The 16,123-nt window shown below is 37.0% G+C and overlaps 4 protein-coding genes across 6 annotated transcripts; all 4 read left to right on the top strand.

The window, feature by feature from the left end:
• The first annotated feature begins 536 nt into the window (after positions 1–536).
• LOC145903277 (uncharacterized) lies at positions 537–3,045 on the top strand. Its single transcript, XM_082991348.1, has 4 exons — positions 537–668; positions 1,068–1,157; positions 2,292–2,398; positions 2,742–3,045. The coding sequence occupies exons 1-4, from the start codon at positions 608–610 to the stop codon at positions 2,946–2,948; spliced, it is 465 nt and encodes a 154-aa protein (XP_082847474.1). The 5' UTR covers positions 537–607; the 3' UTR covers positions 2,949–3,045.
• A 565-nt stretch (positions 3,046–3,610) lies between these two features.
• LOC145901989 (bifunctional arginine demethylase and lysyl-hydroxylase JMJD6-like) lies at positions 3,611–7,778 on the top strand. The gene is made up of 7 exons (XM_082989819.1): positions 3,611–3,973; positions 4,334–4,484; positions 4,893–5,021; positions 5,178–5,305; positions 5,370–5,505; positions 6,189–6,321; positions 6,692–7,778. The coding sequence occupies exons 1-7, from the start codon at positions 3,699–3,701 to the stop codon at positions 6,775–6,777; spliced, it is 1,038 nt and encodes a 345-aa protein (XP_082845945.1). The 5' UTR covers positions 3,611–3,698; the 3' UTR covers positions 6,778–7,778.
• A 1,211-nt stretch (positions 7,779–8,989) lies between these two features.
• Positions 8,990–10,969, top strand: LOC145902277 (kelch domain-containing protein 1-like). The gene has a single exon (XM_082990186.1). It carries the CDS (start codon positions 9,044–9,046, stop codon positions 10,328–10,330), a length of 1,287 nt encoding a protein of 428 aa, XP_082846312.1. The 5' UTR covers positions 8,990–9,043; the 3' UTR covers positions 10,331–10,969.
• LOC145902278 (non-structural maintenance of chromosomes element 4 homolog A-like) lies at positions 10,938–15,601 on the top strand. Of its 3 annotated transcripts, XM_082990188.1 has the most exons (9): positions 10,938–11,069; positions 11,454–11,545; positions 11,718–11,854; positions 12,121–12,251; positions 12,578–12,708; positions 13,247–13,431; positions 14,291–14,496; positions 14,730–14,880; positions 15,422–15,601. In XM_082990188.1, exons 2-8 carry the CDS (start codon positions 11,463–11,465, stop codon positions 14,835–14,837), a joined length of 981 nt encoding a protein of 326 aa, XP_082846314.1. In that variant the 5' UTR covers positions 10,938–11,069; positions 11,454–11,462; the 3' UTR covers positions 14,838–14,880; positions 15,422–15,601. The 3 variants fall into 3 exon arrangements, with proteins under 3 accessions (XP_082846314.1, XP_082846313.1, XP_082846315.1); XM_082990187.1 differs by having other exon boundaries at positions 14,730–15,601; XM_082990189.1 differs by having other exon boundaries at positions 10,972–11,069; positions 11,457–11,545; positions 14,730–15,601.
• Positions 15,602–16,123: the final 522 nt, after the last annotated feature.

The raw sequence follows: 16,123 nt of genomic DNA, 5'->3' as shown, positions 1-16,123 counted from the left end.
TTGTTTTTGAGTTATTGTAAAGTCGATCAGCGCTTTCATTTTTCTGCTACCTGCGATAAACAATAAGTATAACACGGAGCATGTTTAATGTGGTCAATCCCATACATTAACTCACCGATTTCTTGTAATTTTCTGGAGATTATTTTCCCTCTCGCTAAATGCATTGCCTTTTGTATTATTTCTGTCATTGAAACCAAAATGAGTTTCCGTGCTCATGCAGTGTCCGCGTTAGTAAATAGAAAGCAATTTGCCGTCGACTTATTCCTCAACCAAACTGACAGACAATATAAACGTAAATGTCGCGTCATCACTGTATACAATGGAAAGTTATTGCGTTTATTCGTTTAAAAAATGTTGAACTCAACTGCGAAGCCAATTTAGGGAGATCTGTGTTACATTTTTGTGAGAACAAATTCTAGGTAACGCGGAGAAATATTGACACGAATTCTCCCAACACAATGTCGGTAAACCCATGACCGCTGGAGCGTATCGTACCCCTGCTCAGCAAAATTCACGCATGGGTGAATCTTCTTGTAGTTCTGAACCGCCCAAAACACCCGAATAATTGTTGTTGCAGTCGTCAGCGTCGAAGAGAACAGCTATAAAGATGCCCATAAAGGTTTTAATTCCCGTCGAAGCCTCAGAATTGTCTGAGTACGCGTTTGATTGTGAGTATGTTTGTCAATTCGAGTGTAGTTCATACATTGTGACGTAAGAAACAGCAACACGGTTATTAAACGTTTTTTAATCATATTTTAATCTTATAGTTGCCGATACCAATACCAAATTGAATATATTATTATGGTGATTGATAAACATTCTTATGTTTAGGGATATTTAGTGCGCAATATTCGCTAGGTGCAGGAAAACAATAAATTGAATTTGGTATAGGGTAATTAGCTTGTTTATCCTATGTACATACTTAAGTGAATGTATAGTTATATTTGCTATTTGAAGGGAATGTGTTTTTCTATTTACTAAAACAATGTTCTTCAAAAAGGGCAAAATCTTTGAAATTATCAAGGCATGACAAACCTGTAGATAAATGCGATATTTTTTGCCTACAGACTACTTCAATTTCATCCACAAAGAAGGGAATTCGGTTATGGTGGTTCACTGCCCTATTCCGCCGAAAATACCGACTTTCTCAAGAACAAGTAAGTTTTAAGACGTACACCGCTACGTCATTGCAATTGTTCTGTGGTTTATGACATCGAAGTACCGCAGAAATACTGACAAGGGCAAATGGCATATCATGGTAGTAATAATGCTGCTGACACTCCCACTGTTTTACCTTACAAGTTTCATCAATGTAGGTTGTGACTGCATGTACCCACGGTTTGTGTGACCAAACTAAAACAATCCTTTTTGTGACACGGGGCCTGACGGCTCTATTGGTTGGCCACAGTGTTTCCACTTTGTTTTCTCCGTAAAGTTGCACCTAGTTTGGTGCCCAAAAGTCTTTGCTTGACCGTTCAGTCAGCAAAGTCGTCTGAAAGTCCCACCAGCTGCACTGATGAGACCTTTTAGGTCGAAACAATGGCAATCTGTCAGCAGCTTACATAAAACTATTCTATAGGTTTTATGACTTTACAGTTCGGTTTTGGCATAGGTAGATATCAACTTCTGGAGCCAAGCTATACGGTGTATGGTTGGATCTGGACACACTTGACCGATTTGGCTCCCCGCTTATAGGGAGGGCCCTTCAATTTACCATTAAGACCCCCCCAAAAAATAAACGATCACATCGAATGGATACAAATGAAATACAAACCCCGCATTCTCTTTTCTAATCTCTTTCTGAAGTCCCTTGGCCTGCTACGATGATCCACACACATGGCATAACAAGTGCTTTGGAACCCTAAAGTGTTTCGACTGTGTTAAAGGATCAAGTCGTGGCCACCAAACTGCATGTGCATGTATTGTATTAATCCCACACAAACTATTTGGTTCCAAAACAGTTGCTTATCCGAAACTTTGCAACCAAACCGAATTTACAATTACTGCTGCATTGTCTAAGTAGAGATCTGACAAATCTTGGGTAGATTAGAAATGACAACTGGAAAGCGTTTGCAATTGCGCAAGTTCATGTCCATGTTTGCCTTAATTTTTCTTTCTGATTTCAATACCTTTAAATTAACTTCTCATTCACCAAACGGCCATTTTATATATTGTGAGGTTTGTGTGATGTTTGGAATTATAACAAACAACGACTCAATGAATGCCCGTCGTTATGTCTTGTGTTTTGCATTCCATAACAATATGTTTAACTTCAACACTTGTTTTCCAAGATCTTGGACAATACCCGTCCGACAAAATCATGGCAATCATGACTGAGTACAACGACAGAGTGAACAGGATTGAGTCTCAATATACAACATCACTGCAACAAAAACGGGTAAAGTTACTTCCGTCAGTGGGCGCTCATGTCCAGAATTATGTTTTACGCTCCCGGGCGATTGGCAACAGTGGTCAAACACCCGACAAAACCTGGTCTAGATTCCTGGCCGGGATATGCTTAGTTCGAATCTTGGTGTGGTAAAAAATAAAGAAAACACTGCTATCCAACAAGCAGAAATCCGAATGATGTGGGTTCGAATCCCGCTAACTCATGTTTTTGTTTGCGGGTCGAAGGTTTTCGAAATTAAAAAAATCCTGCCAAAATGTCTTGCCTGGTTGTGGGCGGTAGTTAGCATCGGTAAATAGTTGATTTGTGTGATAACTAAAACTTGTTCACGCAGGTGCCGCACAACTTCAAGCTGCTAGATGGCGAGGAATCGGTGGCTCATCGCCTTATAAAGCTTGCCACTGACGAAAAAGCCGACCTGATCGTGATGGGGTCAAAATCTGGAGGAGGAGTCTTGAAACGATCGATGCTACGTCACGTGTGCGATCACGTGACGCACCATTCTAATTTCCCCGTGTTGGTTGTCCAGAAACAAGGATAATTAACGGGAAAGATTGCTGTGCTGTTAAAACTAATCGTGGAAGACGTTTGCTTAACAATGTTGGTGCGTTTGTGACAATAAAACAGTTTGTAATCTATGCGCAAAAGAGCCATAATAATCAATGAGAGCTGCAGACAGGGTGTATACACACGCACTGTTTCGACCTGTAAGTTTGTAATCTCATACAAATGCACGTTAAGCAGTATGTGTAGAAATGCGCTGCTGTGTTTCAAGTTTCAAGCTATTTTGCATTGCTGCCAAAGACCTTTTGATTAATCAACGTTCAGTCTGCATTAGCGTAGCAAACCTCAAACTATCCATTATCTCAAGCCTTCTGGTGTTGAGAAGTCGCACAAATTGTTATATTAAAGTTTATTACCTTTGTTTGGATATTTAGCTCCAACAAAAAACATTGCCTGTTCTAGAAGCATTTTTAAATGACATTGCAAAGGTTCACTTTAATTTAAGTTATTCTGTGAAGCATCAGTGGTTGCCAGTTTAAATGTTTTGTAATGCATAATTTTAAGCATCAACGTATGATACAAAAACAATTTAGAATGAAAAAAGAGTTTGGTGCAATGTCGTCACGGTTGATTAAGCACCGAGTGGGATTTACACCGGAAACCCCCTTTCCTGAAATCTGCGTTTTTCTTCTCTGCCAGATGTTATCAATCACATACTTCGAAAGAGCAAGGGTCGACGCACGCGCTGTTGAAAATTTTGTCGCGCAGAACGCTGTTTCCAGCCAGCATGGCCGACCACACTACAACTGAAATTCTGCCTGTTACGGCCAAAGACTTTTATAAACTTGTGAAACAAGCGAAGGCTCAACTAAACCTTCGCGATGAAGATATAAACAAGTTGGATTCGGTGAAGCAGATTAAATCTGAAGGGTTGAAATGGTCGAGTCGCAATGCTGGCATTCTCTATGCCGGTTTTGCTTTTTTGATTGTTTTTGGGATTCCATCTTCAATCTATATGTCAGTTCAGAATGAAACTAAATTTGGGGAATTTGTTGTCAGCAGGTATGTTGTTTTGCTGGAAGTGTTAGGATTCGATTTTGAATGTGTAAGACTTTTTGATTTACCTATTTTGGTTGTTAATTATGATTCTGGCTCTTTTAGGTTTATCATAATAACCAGTAGTTCATCAACCTTTACTTAGTTAGTTCCGGTATTTGAACTCCTTTGACACAAATATTTCTAAATATAGATTGTTTATTCAATACTTTACATTGTGATAATTGTAAGAACCACAAGGCTATTGTACTTTTTTATGAAATACTCTCATCAATAGTAATATTTGACATGCAAAGGTGACTGGTTGATATGATGCAATAACTGCATCCTTATGGTTTTCGTAACATGTGATTTTTTTGCTCTCAGTTATTTTGAGTACATGGAAATGGGCCCGGTCAACAATGAAGCCTGTTTTCTGACCATGCATGAAGGCCTACAGGATCCATTCCGACCCCCTGTAGATTGCAATGCATGCCAAAATGTGTCTGGAGTTAAGATAGTTTCCAAGCTCTCGCATGTAAGTAAATTGGTAATTAAACGTAGTTGTAGCCAAATCTTATCATTGCAAAATCCATACGTTTCAACTACAAAAATAAATGTGAAAAATTTTAATGTAGAAATGTTTCGAGTCAGATTTTTGTGTGCTTGCTTGATTCTGAACATTATTGAAGAAGATAAATTACAAAATTTAAAATAAAATTAATTATATTAACACCTACATAACTTGCATTGCCTTGAAATGTGTTTTTAAAAATAAAACCACTGATTCAATGTCTAAGTTTATGAAAGACATGATGATACATGGTGAAAGTTCTAAAAAATACAATTTTTTGTGAATCTATAGCAAAGATTTGGGTGCAAATACTTTTGTAAAGTGACTAAAATTTTAAGCAATCTGTGTCAAGTACCATGTTGGTGTTTGCAGGATGAATTTTTGGATGAATATGCATTCTCCATGCAGCCTGTGTTGGTTAGAGATGGCCAAGATGGCTGGACTGCTAAGGAAACTTTTAGTTTTGATTACTTCCATGAAATCTACAAACCAGGATCAGATGTAAGTTTTAAATTCACGAAATTTAATTGTAAAAATTATAACACAATGTTATTTTGTTTATTGTGTTTGTAATACAAAGTTTCAAATCTGCTTTTGTAAAGAAATTATTTCGTATTGTCCAAAATAAGAATTACGTGTGCATGTGTTTATTAACAGGCTCTTGAAAAGGTGAAGAATGACTGCCAATTCTTTCCATACAAAACTGAATTCCTTGATCTTGGTGAATTTTTTAACATGTCAGCTGATAGAGTTGCTGGAAAGAGCAAGCCGTGGTATGTGGGATGGTGAGTAACAACCTTCATTGTTTCGTGTTTTCGACTTGTTAGTAACGTTAGTATGTACGTTTAGGAGTAACTGTGATGGAAAAGCAGCAAATGAGCTCCGCAAGCATTACAAATTACCCTACTTTTTGCCAAGGGAACTTGACCACAGCAAAACTGACTGGGTGTTCATGGGTCTTCCTGGTTACGGGGCCAATATGCACGTGAGTTTTCTGAGCCGTTGTTGAAGTTTTGCCACTTCCTGAAACTGTCACCAACAGTGAAACTTGGTGATGCAACGCTTTGTAATTCTTTCTAGGGATTACAATCTGCCAAGCGTTTTGTAACAAATTATTTAGTTTTGCTTTGTCTATGAAACAGCACATCTTTTGTTGCTTTTGAACAAATACAATTTAAAACTAAGAAATATGCACAGTTAAATGGTTAGTTAAAAAATTGACATAGATAGATATGATAGTCCACAACATGTTAAATCAAATTATTATGAGACAAGACAGTGCAACATACCTTACCACATAAATGTTTTAGTACAACTATTCATGTTGTACTTTTTTCATGTCTTTGTGAATAATTTATGCTTGTTTGGAACAAGATATGTCCTTTATCTGTGCTTGGATAAAACTTAGCTTGCTCAGGAGAAACTCCCAGCATATTGCAATGGAAAAGTTTGCATACCAGCTTAAAGCACTTTGTGTTAATCACTTCCCCCATGCAACTTCCTTCAGCCTAACATATGTTGACAAATCACAAAGTCTGCTTATCAGTCTGGTGAATATTTATGTGCTTGGTGCATTTAATATCAATACTTGCTTCATTTTTTGCCTGCATGGAGAATTTGACGATGCAACCCACATAAATGTTCAATAAAATGATTGTGGTATTCCAGATTGACTACGTTGGAGCGTTGTCATGGCAAGCACAAGTGAAGGGAACCAAAAAATGGATTCTAGAAACACCCCCTGAATGCTGGGGAACATGCATAAGTCGAATGGAGATAATCGTGAGACCTGGGGATATCAGTAAGTTTTAACCTGTTCTGCCCCTTTAGGTTAAAAGACACAAAAGCTCAGTGAGACGTCAACAACTGCTGCCATGTGACATAACTAACCACCATTTATTCTTAATTTAATAAACCCTGGAAACTTCTGTTATATGTAATAACGTTTATGTTAGAAGAAACAAGAAACTTAGCTTACTGTCAAAGTTTGTGGAATTAGGTTTGGTTAATAGTAACTCCAAGCTAGGTGTTTGGTCCAAAGCTTTAAACAACTTTTAATACAAAGTGTTTACTTTATTTTGAACAAGACTAATACAGCTATCATTATTTTGAACTCTGTGTTTAGGCAAGTTTGTGTCACTTTTACAAGCCAGAACTTATTTTCTTTTTAGTTGTTTTGGACACAAACAAATGGTTCCATGCCACAGAGATAATGGGAAACGATACAAGCATCGTGATCGGATCAGAGTATTACTAACTTTGCCAGGAAATTGAGGAAGTTGGTGTATGGAGCATATGCCCAGCTCTTTCCACTTAGAATAACTATTGTGATGCTTGTCACAATATGCATAGCATGTCTATAATCAGTACTATCATGCTATGACACAACTTCTGTGGTGATTTGTTGTTGTAGGGATTATCTGTGTAAGTACTTTGTTTGTGCATTTCAAAACAAAGTGATGTAGCTTTAAACCTGACAAAATGTCCTAAACTGCTGTAACAAAATTTGTGGTGCAGGAGTTTTGCTTCTTTGTTGTTGTTCAAGTTCCTCTGTGTGTCAGTACTAACTCTTGTTGTAAATACTTCTGTTGTTTGTAATCCTCTAATGTTTGTATGGCTTTTTGTTGTATGTTTGTTTTATTTGCCCAGTTCGAAATGCAGTAGTTTTCATTCACTTTTGCGGAATGCAAAACCTTCTTGTACAGTTATATTATCCAAGAAATTGTCTTTTTTTCATGCAGCAGAGATGTTGTCCTGTATAATTCATGGTTACACTACTAAAATAAGATCATTCAAATGCTTTAGTTGCAAAATTATGCTTGTTGCAGCACTCAAAACGTTCACTTTAACCCTATAATTTCGTTCTTCTCATACTCAAGCAACACAGTTCCTAACATTCACAAGTTTTATTTTGTTTATTTGCTGTACATATACAGCATTGTCACATTCTTGCCATGCCAATCCCATGTCACTGTCATACTTTGCAAGCAGTTTTTTTTTATTTTACTTGTACTCAGAAAAAGAGGCTCTTTGCCATTGCAGCCTGATCATATGTCGATGGGACTCAAGTGCAATAAAAACCTGTAAATATTGTCTATAAAAGATCCCCATTTCATTTGTAATGTACTGTTCATTTCATTTTCCTTGTTTTTATCATCTGTGTTTGTTGTATTTTTGGATCTTGGTTATCCTTGGACAGTCAGTTACTGTTGTGCCATCTTTCCTTTTTTCGGAATAAACCACAGGATGTCACTTCAATTAATGCCCAGCTTTATGGACGGAAATGTCTCTACCACCTGTGTATTATTCATCTATGGCCATTATATGAATGGTAGTTGACAAGAATAACAGAAACTGTATTGAATTGCCAGTGTTTACCATTTTATTTTTCCATGATTTTGTAATTCGATTTTGACTTAAGTTGCTGCAAATTGCCCCAGTCTGGTAGCCTTCTATGGGGCGCCGTTTTGAAAAAAATTAACTTGCCGCAACATAGCTATTTTTCACAATGGCATCAACGCGCCTTTTTGAAAAATATTAACTTGCTGCAAGATAAAGCTAAGTTGCGGCAAGATAGCTAAGTTGCGGCAACATAGAGCTATCTTGCCGCAACTTAGCTCTATGTTGCGGCAACTTAGCTATCTTGCCGCAACTTAGCACTATGTTGCCGCAACTTAGCTCTATGTTGCGGCAAGATAATTTTTTTCAAAACGGCGCCCCATAGCCTTCGAACGTGTCGTGCGGATCTTACTCATAGCTTGCAAGGACTTCTGCGGTCCTCGGGCAGCGACTCAGCGGGATTCCTGCGGGGAAATTCCGTATGTCCAGGGGGACCGAATGAATCAAATGTAATGACCTATCAATGTTCCAAACATTACTGTTCATTTCATTGTAGGTCTTGTGTTACTTGTGGTCACATTTTAAATGATCAGTAAGTTATGCAACTATGTACGTAGCCGGTGGCACTTAATTAGGATTATGAGTAGAATTCCCGAGTGAACCTCACTACAGAGTTTATTGTCTATTTCAAGGCAAATGTGCCTCGGGTTAACAGACCCGGTTTCCTGGTACTTTATCCACTAACATAATATTCTCATTCGTTCATTCCAATCAAAATATGTTTATATATTATGGACTAGCACTTAACAGTTCACATAGAAAACATAATTTTCTTGATATAATTTAGCTTGGTAATTATATATAAGGTCGTTGCACTCGCTCCCCAAAAGACCTGAAAATTGCAAACTGGCGGGAAACATATTTCGGTAAAATCCAATGAGGGGTGAGTGCATGTTTGTGTTTTGCAATGTTTGCTCATAAAGTTAAAATTGTTTGCGAGTTGTGAGTGCGATATTAATAAACATGATAAAGTGAAAAAAAATAATGTGTTGACGCGTTCGTAATACTGTGAAGTTCTCTGACGTACAAATACCATGTTATTCAAATAATTTCGTTTCTTTTTTAGATTCGTGAATGAAATATAATATAGCATTTTATGGGCTACCAGAGTAGAGACCTTTGAAATGGGTAACGATAGCTCAACTCCGGGCCAGTATGGCAAGAAAATTAACAATGACATTTTGATTAAATGGCAAAAAATTGCAACTAAATGTCCGTTTGCTGCAAGAGAGGGTCAAGCAGTTTGTGTTTGGGGAACAAAGTTGTATACATTTGGTGGGGTCATGTTTATTGAAGATCCTGAAGGCCAAGGTGGGCAAGATGTTGAAACCAATGACCTTTTGGTTTACGATCCAGCAACGAAAAAGTGGGAGCAGGAGAAATGCATTGGCGTTATTCCACCACAAAGATCTGGAGCTTGCCTCTCATCTGTTGGCAATTGTTTATATTTATTTGGAGGACTTAGTCAGATTTGTGGTTGGATGAATGACCTATACATGTTTGATGTTCAAACAAAACGTTGGAGCAAGATTGACACAGTGCTCTCTCCTAGTCCTAGAGACAAAGTCCTTTCTGTTCCTGTTGGAAACAAGTTATATGTTTTTGGAGGATTTGGACCAGCTCCAGAAGAGGATGCGGATGATGCTCTTGCAGACATTGATGAAAATGATGAGGAGTATGAAGATATGGAGGAAGAAGAACTTCAAGAGATGAGGACACAAAATGCAGCCAACTTTACTTGGTCCAATGAGCTCTTTGTGTTTGATACAGAGGAAAAGAAATGGTCGATAATTTCACCTTCTGATGCAACTTTTCCCACAGCAAGAGCGGCGCACAGCCTTGATCTTGTAACAGATGAGGATGGCAAACAGTGGCTGTATGTATTTGGTGGAAAGGACAGTGTTTCAAGACAGAATGACCTCTGGAGGTTTGACCTTGATTCCTGCACATGGCAGGTTTGTGAAAGCAAGGGATGTAAACCACAACCAAGGTCATTCCATGCCTCTGCAGTGGTTGAAAACCGATTGATCATCCATGGTGGAAGGGGGGTCTCAAATAATCATTTCAGTGATTTTAATATTTTTGACATCAACACAAAAGAATGGCTGCAACCTGATGCTTCCTCGGAAGACGGCAATGAACCTCCAGCTGTTGGTTTGCACAAGCTGTGTGTGATCCGGGATGAGATTATTCTTTTTGGAGGAAGTTCGGATCTTGATCCGGCCACAGGAACCTGTATGAAAATCTACAATGATATTTACGCTGTAAAAACTGAGGACGTTTTGAAAGGGGGAGCCATTAAGGAAGAAGAAGAAAAGGGTGATGATCCTGCTTTGCCTGCCATGCTAAACCTTAAGGCAGCCAAAGATTCAAGTAGTGTTGATACAAACCAAGCTCTTGCATCAACTTGATGCAAACTTTTTTACTGGATGAGCTGTGATAGCTTGTATGCATTTTGATACATTAAATTTTCTAAAATGTTGTGTGGATAGCAATGATGGCATGTTAAAATTCTCATGCATACAACAGTGGCACAAACTCTTTCGTGTTCTTTGTTTTCATTGCTGATTGGTAATTATGTGGGTGTTTTATGTTTATGAAGGAGTTTGTTGTTCATTCATCCATGGCAACCGAAAACAATGCTTTTTCTTGTGCTGAACTTTTGTTGTTGGGATTGTTTGAGCTTAGGAACATTTGATTTATGTATATATAAAAAAGAATATATTAGCTTGTTGCTAAAAAGGTGTAAAAATTTCTCGAAAATTTTCCAAATATAAACACTCCTCAAATATTTTCAAACAGTTGTGTTCTGTTTATTTTTTCTACCTGAACATCAACCAATGTATGCTTGTTACCTTGTGCCATAAACAGAACCAAAATGTAATAACTTCGTACAAATGTTTGCAACTGCCCAGTTTCTTTAATTTTCTTACTTTTTTACAAGAATATTGGAAAATGTTTGGTTGTTTTGAGTTGAACAAATTGTGTTTAATTTTTGTAGCATGCATTTTGAAACCTTTTTAAAACCTTAACTTCATTTTCTTGTAAAGGTAGTTCGTTTCCTGAATGTGTTTTGTAGTTTTTAAATAGTGTGGTTCGCCCCTTACATAGATAGACGGTCACCAACTATTCAAATCAGTAACAGACCAGGTAAGTTTTGTGAAGTGGGAAACGTAGTAAGACTTTGTTTGAGTAATTATTTATATTTTGCATCATTCCTCATAGAGTGCTTTATATTCACATTTGGGTGGTAGAATAATTTTGTTTAAAGTTGCTTCCATTTGTGCATCAAACCTTTGAAAAAGTCTTAAGAGGTATCTGTTGGGTAGAAAATAGACCAGTCGTTCCCAAAGTATGAGCCACAAAAAAGATTTAGTTTCCATTGAATTGGTTTTGTAGGGGGCTATTTTGTATTTTACAGTTGGTCGCTAGAAGCAACATGATAATATTTTGGGGAAACTGAATCAAATTTAAGGAGCCCTAAAATTGGACTGCCATGCAACTCTCCTTTCAACCTGTCACACTTTATATTAGCAGTTTACGATGGAAGCCGATGATGATGTTGAAGACTGTTTCGGAGACTCTGTTCTGTCGCAGCCAACTTACGCCTCAACACAACAATCCAAGTATATTTAAACTACTAAAGTTTGTTTACTCATGTGACTAAAGAAGATGGTGTTGTATATTTGCACACAATTGATATTTTATTCACAAATCTCTAATCTGTGAATATACTGTTATTATTTTATGTTGTATTTGGCCCCATTTAAAAGTCAACATGAACATTTCACTCTGCAGAGAAGAAAAAATTCAGATCCGAAAAAATTACCGTAGACTAATAGAAGAAACACAACAAAACAAAGAAGATCTCGTGAAACCTCAGAATAATGGATTGATCGAAAGCATAAAAAAAGCCAGCGATCTTTTTCAAAATGGTATAATTTGTTTAAAATATTTTTTTTTTCAAATCACTCTTACTTAAAGTTTCTTAGTTTAGTACAAAATCTGTCATTGACAAATGACAACACATGCTTTTACTTTTTTAGGTCTTTCATAATTGTGGCAAATTGCTTGCATTTATTTAAGAGATTATTAAATTCCAGGTTTTCTTGCATGTACGGGTATGTGGGAATTGTATCACAACCAATATTGCCAAACCATGAGTCCTGATTTGTGTTAAATATAGTTGTGATATTTGCAGTGCAAGGAACACGAGAAGGGGCGCTCGATTCTCGTTTCATGTCGCTTGCCGTTTCACTTGGAGCACAAAAAACAAGTCTTCTCCAAACCGACCTTATTGCTTTCCAACCTGATGAGTTTGTGCAGAAATTAGTGAGTAATTTGCAAATTCTTTTTCATTAATATTAAGATGTTTTTGCAGTGTGTCATAATTCCTGTATACATTTACACAACCTAATGTTCATGCAAAATGCTGCTGAGCGATCAAACTATTCATCTCTATTCTGTCCTTTCTTTTCACAGAAGCTCACCAAAACCCTTATATTTAAATTTGTTTGTTGATTTTATCATCTGAACCAGCTTTCGTGGATACACTGGTTTTTCTACAATATATGAGATAACAAGCTGTGTTAGTATATACTATAATTTATTTATATTCTAACCTGCACATCAAATAAATTATAAACTTTTCTGATAAGATCACAATGATGGAGGGTAGAGTGGCAGCCGATGACCCTGATGATGTGACAATACCAGATTCCGGATGGGAAATGGTTGGAAACACTGCAACCTCCTATTTCAAAAGTATAGTACCAGCCCTCCACCCGTTGTAAGTTACTGTGGATATTATAGGGTCCAGGTTTGTGATTAGCACAACTGACCTTTTTGTTCCAGAACAGATTAATGTCATTTAAATGTTAGTAGTTATTACTTGTTGTAATTACGCACATTAGGGAAATTACAGGAATAAACTTTGATGCAAGCGACCGACTTTGGTACATATTTTGCAACTCCCAACTATGGTGGTGCAATGTTGATTTATTGCAAGAAAAGGTTTATGAAATTTACTAAGCTCAATGCTCATCTACACAAGTACCAGCTATAATATATGTAATGAAGGTACACCATGACACCAATGTTATCAAATCCAAACAGTTGCCTTGTTGACATAATTTACAAACTTTTTATAACTTACCTGATGAAGTCTCGCCGCATGGCAGACGAAACGTCGTAAGAATACAGTACGTTTATGCCAGAAGATCAGTTCATTTTTAATTTTAATAACTTGTTTTCTTGTTTTGATATTATATTATGAATGTAAGATTTTAAACAAAGTATGACAGAATTTTTGCACCTATTGTTTTCAGGTTGGGAACTTTCGATCCCAATGCCACACAGAAACCGCACGGATCAAGACGCAAGCCGGATGATGAAACAACAGGGAAAACCCAACCACAACATTTAACAAACTTCCGAGTCGACCAGAAAGAGGCGACGCCAGAAGAAATTGAACGAGTGTTGAAAATTATTCGAGGATTTTATGCAGACGACCGTAAGTGTTTTTGATGTGTTTAGAACATTTTTTTTGCTCCCTTGTGACACCGCCAGCTACTGTTGGAATATCGTAGCCTTAGGTTGTTGTATGATGCCATCTGGTGTTCCATAACATATACCAGCACTTTCCACTAAAGTTTCTTGGTTAAAGGCCTGTAAGCCTGTTGCCAAACAAATATACCAGTTACAACGTTATGCTAATATATATACATCTGTACAGTTTGATTGTTACTCTTGTTACATATAACATAATGACTAGAAATGAGATTTAAATAAGGCAAACCAATACTCTTTCCACCAGAACCATCGCATGTGAAAAGAACATGGATATTAGGGCAGTATTTTTTCACCATTTTAAACCACGGAACGCTTTTTTGTTAAAATAATCATGTTCAACATCTTGCTGTTGGAAGTACCGATGTGGCATCGTACTTAACCAACAACAGCTCACACAGTTACATTCTTATTATTACAAAACGAATCTTTTTGTTACACAACAATAAATAAAGCAATTCACGTCGGAACACTCTAACTGATGATAGTGGATTATTTTACTTTCATCAAAATGCTGTTTACGCCCTTTGTGATAAACAAGTGATTTTCGACCCGTGTTCCATGGAACGTCAATGAAACTAATAAATTTCTAGCAGAACACCTAACGATCTTTCACAGAACACCGGTTGAAAATCACTGTATTAGGGGATTGGTAAAAAATCAAAAAGTTGGAATAACTGGTTTGGAAAATCGTTGACACAAGAAATTGTGGCCAAACATGTTTTTTTATACTTCACTACTGCCAAGATAATACTTACAACTGATCTTTAACATCATCAGACAAATTCACGTTTTATTTGCAGCAACTCCGATAGATTACTTTGAGTTGGTCGTTAATCCCGACTCATACAGTCACACGATCGAGAACTTCTTTCATCTGTCCTTCCTCGTCAAAGATGGACTGGTGAGAATTTTTCTCAATGACAACGGGATTCCTGTGGTTGAACCGACATCTGACGGAAAAGGAAAAAAGAAATCAGATAAACAATCACAGAAGCCTTGTAACCAGGTGATTTGAAAGTAACAATGACTACAACGTAAATATTAATCTTGTTGTTTGCAAATTCACACTTTATATTTTCTTCGTCGTGAAGAAATCAGATTTAACCACTTTTAGATCTTTTGAAAATGCCCACTAGTTTATCCGTCTTCCATTTACAAACGAGTTTCCTTAGAAACAGAACTGAAAAAAATTCAGTCTAAGGCAACTGTTAAGTCACCTAAGTATGACCTGCATTGTAGATTATGGTGTCGATTTCAATGGATGAGTGGAAGGAGTTGGTTGAGGTTTACCAACTAGCAGGGAAAGTCCCTTACATACCACCCAGCGTGATTGGGGGAACAGATTGAGAAAGGGTTGAGAATTTCTTCTTGGCAATAAATTAAGTTTTTGGTAAATTACTACTTTATCTTCTAAATATGAATGTTTTAATTTTTATTTTCATTTGTCGATTACATACACTACTATTTCCTAAATCATTGAACCGTGTTGGTTGTAGACAATATCATGATTTTAGGACATAGTTGTGTAACTTACAGGTTACAAACACAACTACTTATTTCTTAAAACCAATGGAACATTTTAATTGTAGACATTGTCACTGTTTTTATATGGTAACTAAATCCAGAAAAAATCGTGCTGTCAAGGTCGTCTACAATAATGCACCCTGTTTCGACTGTTCCGTTTAATTCCCGATAACCTTTGCACGGTCTTGTGACTTACATAGGGAGCTAATATTCTTTAATGTTAAAATAAGTCTTGTATTTGAATGGGGCAATAAACAGCACTGATTTGTAGCCTCCTGTAAGGTCTGATGACATACAGGAAAGGCATCCCAAGGTTATTTATAACATCTTATTATCACATTATTGAGAGATTGTTTTCTGAAAACTGCTAATGTTGGTTCGTGTGACAACAGAACTCTTTTTGTCAGACCGGATATATCTACTGCCATTTCGCCACTTGTTCGCTTCTACGTCATTCTCCAACAGGGGAAAGTACCACTCGGGGATGTTGCACTGTGTGCTTTTGTGACGTTTCTATTTTTTCGTTTTTTTTATTATTTTTTTACTTGTAAATGCTACAATTGTGCAAACAAGTCATTACTGCTCTTCGGGCCAACTTTTCTACGCGATTTTATCGAAATAAACTTTTTCCTGTTCAACAAAAGTAAAATTTTTGAAAGCATGCTTTATGAAAATTTAACTCTTTCACTTATATGTTGTGGCAGTTTTTCAAGCCAAACTTATATATTGTGTTTGGTATGGCAGAAACTGATAATCTTCGGGGAGTGCACGCTTTACAGAATTGCACAGTTGTATGGGTGTGATAATAGTTGCAACGGCAATCTCATAGATTTTCTGTAGAGTGACAAAGTCTTTCTATTCCTTCCATTTTTCGAAAACAAATCGCGATGATTTTCTCAAAGATGTTCGAGAAGATTATGGAATCGACTGGTTCAGAATATGGTTTGGCAATAAACATTGAACTGAAATATCAAAAACAAATCATTTTATTTGGCGCCAATGACTACAACATAAAATAGCTTTATACAAATAATTCAAAAGCATGAAGGCTGACAAAATCAAGTTGTTATGGAGTCTGGGGTCATGTGAAGGTCACACTCCTCACGAGA

This window comes from Ascidia mentula, chromosome 5 (assembly GCF_947561715.1).
Source record: "Ascidia mentula chromosome 5, kaAscMent1.1, whole genome shotgun sequence".
Lineage (NCBI taxonomy): Eukaryota > Metazoa > Chordata > Ascidiacea > Phlebobranchia > Ascidiidae > Ascidia > Ascidia mentula.
Note: the sequence above shows the minus strand (reverse complement) of the source record. Positions and strands in the feature narration are given on the sequence as shown.

Bases quoted from the DNA above. Each gene is read 5' to 3' on its own strand.
- LOC145903277 (XM_082991348.1), top strand. From the start codon at position 608: ATGCCCATAAAGGTTTTAATTCCCGTCGAAGCCTCAGAATTGTCTGAG. The intron at 669-1,067 runs GTGAGTATGTTT...TTTTGCCTACAG, and splicing joins GTCTGAGTACGCGTTTGATT to ACTACTTCAATTTCATCCAC. The intron at 2,399-2,741 runs GTAAAGTTACTT...TTGTTCACGCAG, and splicing joins CATCACTGCAACAAAAACGG to GTGCCGCACAACTTCAAGCT.
- LOC145901989 (XM_082989819.1), top strand. From the start codon at position 3,699: ATGGCCGACCACACTACAACTGAAATTCTGCCTGTTACGGCCAAAGAC. The intron at 3,974-4,333 runs GTATGTTGTTTT...TTTTGCTCTCAG, and splicing joins GGGGAATTTGTTGTCAGCAG to TTATTTTGAGTACATGGAAA. The intron at 5,306-5,369 runs GTGAGTAACAAC...ATGTACGTTTAG, and splicing joins AAGCCGTGGTATGTGGGATG to GAGTAACTGTGATGGAAAAG.
- LOC145902277 (XM_082990186.1), top strand. From the start codon at position 9,044: ATGGGTAACGATAGCTCAACTCCGGGCCAGTATGGCAAGAAAATTAAC.
- LOC145902278 (XM_082990188.1), top strand. From the start codon at position 11,463: ATGGAAGCCGATGATGATGTTGAAGACTGTTTCGGAGACTCTGTTCTG. The intron at 11,855-12,120 runs GTATAATTTGTT...TGATATTTGCAG, and splicing joins CAGCGATCTTTTTCAAAATG to TGCAAGGAACACGAGAAGGG. The intron at 12,252-12,577 runs GTGAGTAATTTG...TTTTCTGATAAG, and splicing joins ATGAGTTTGTGCAGAAATTA to ATCACAATGATGGAGGGTAG.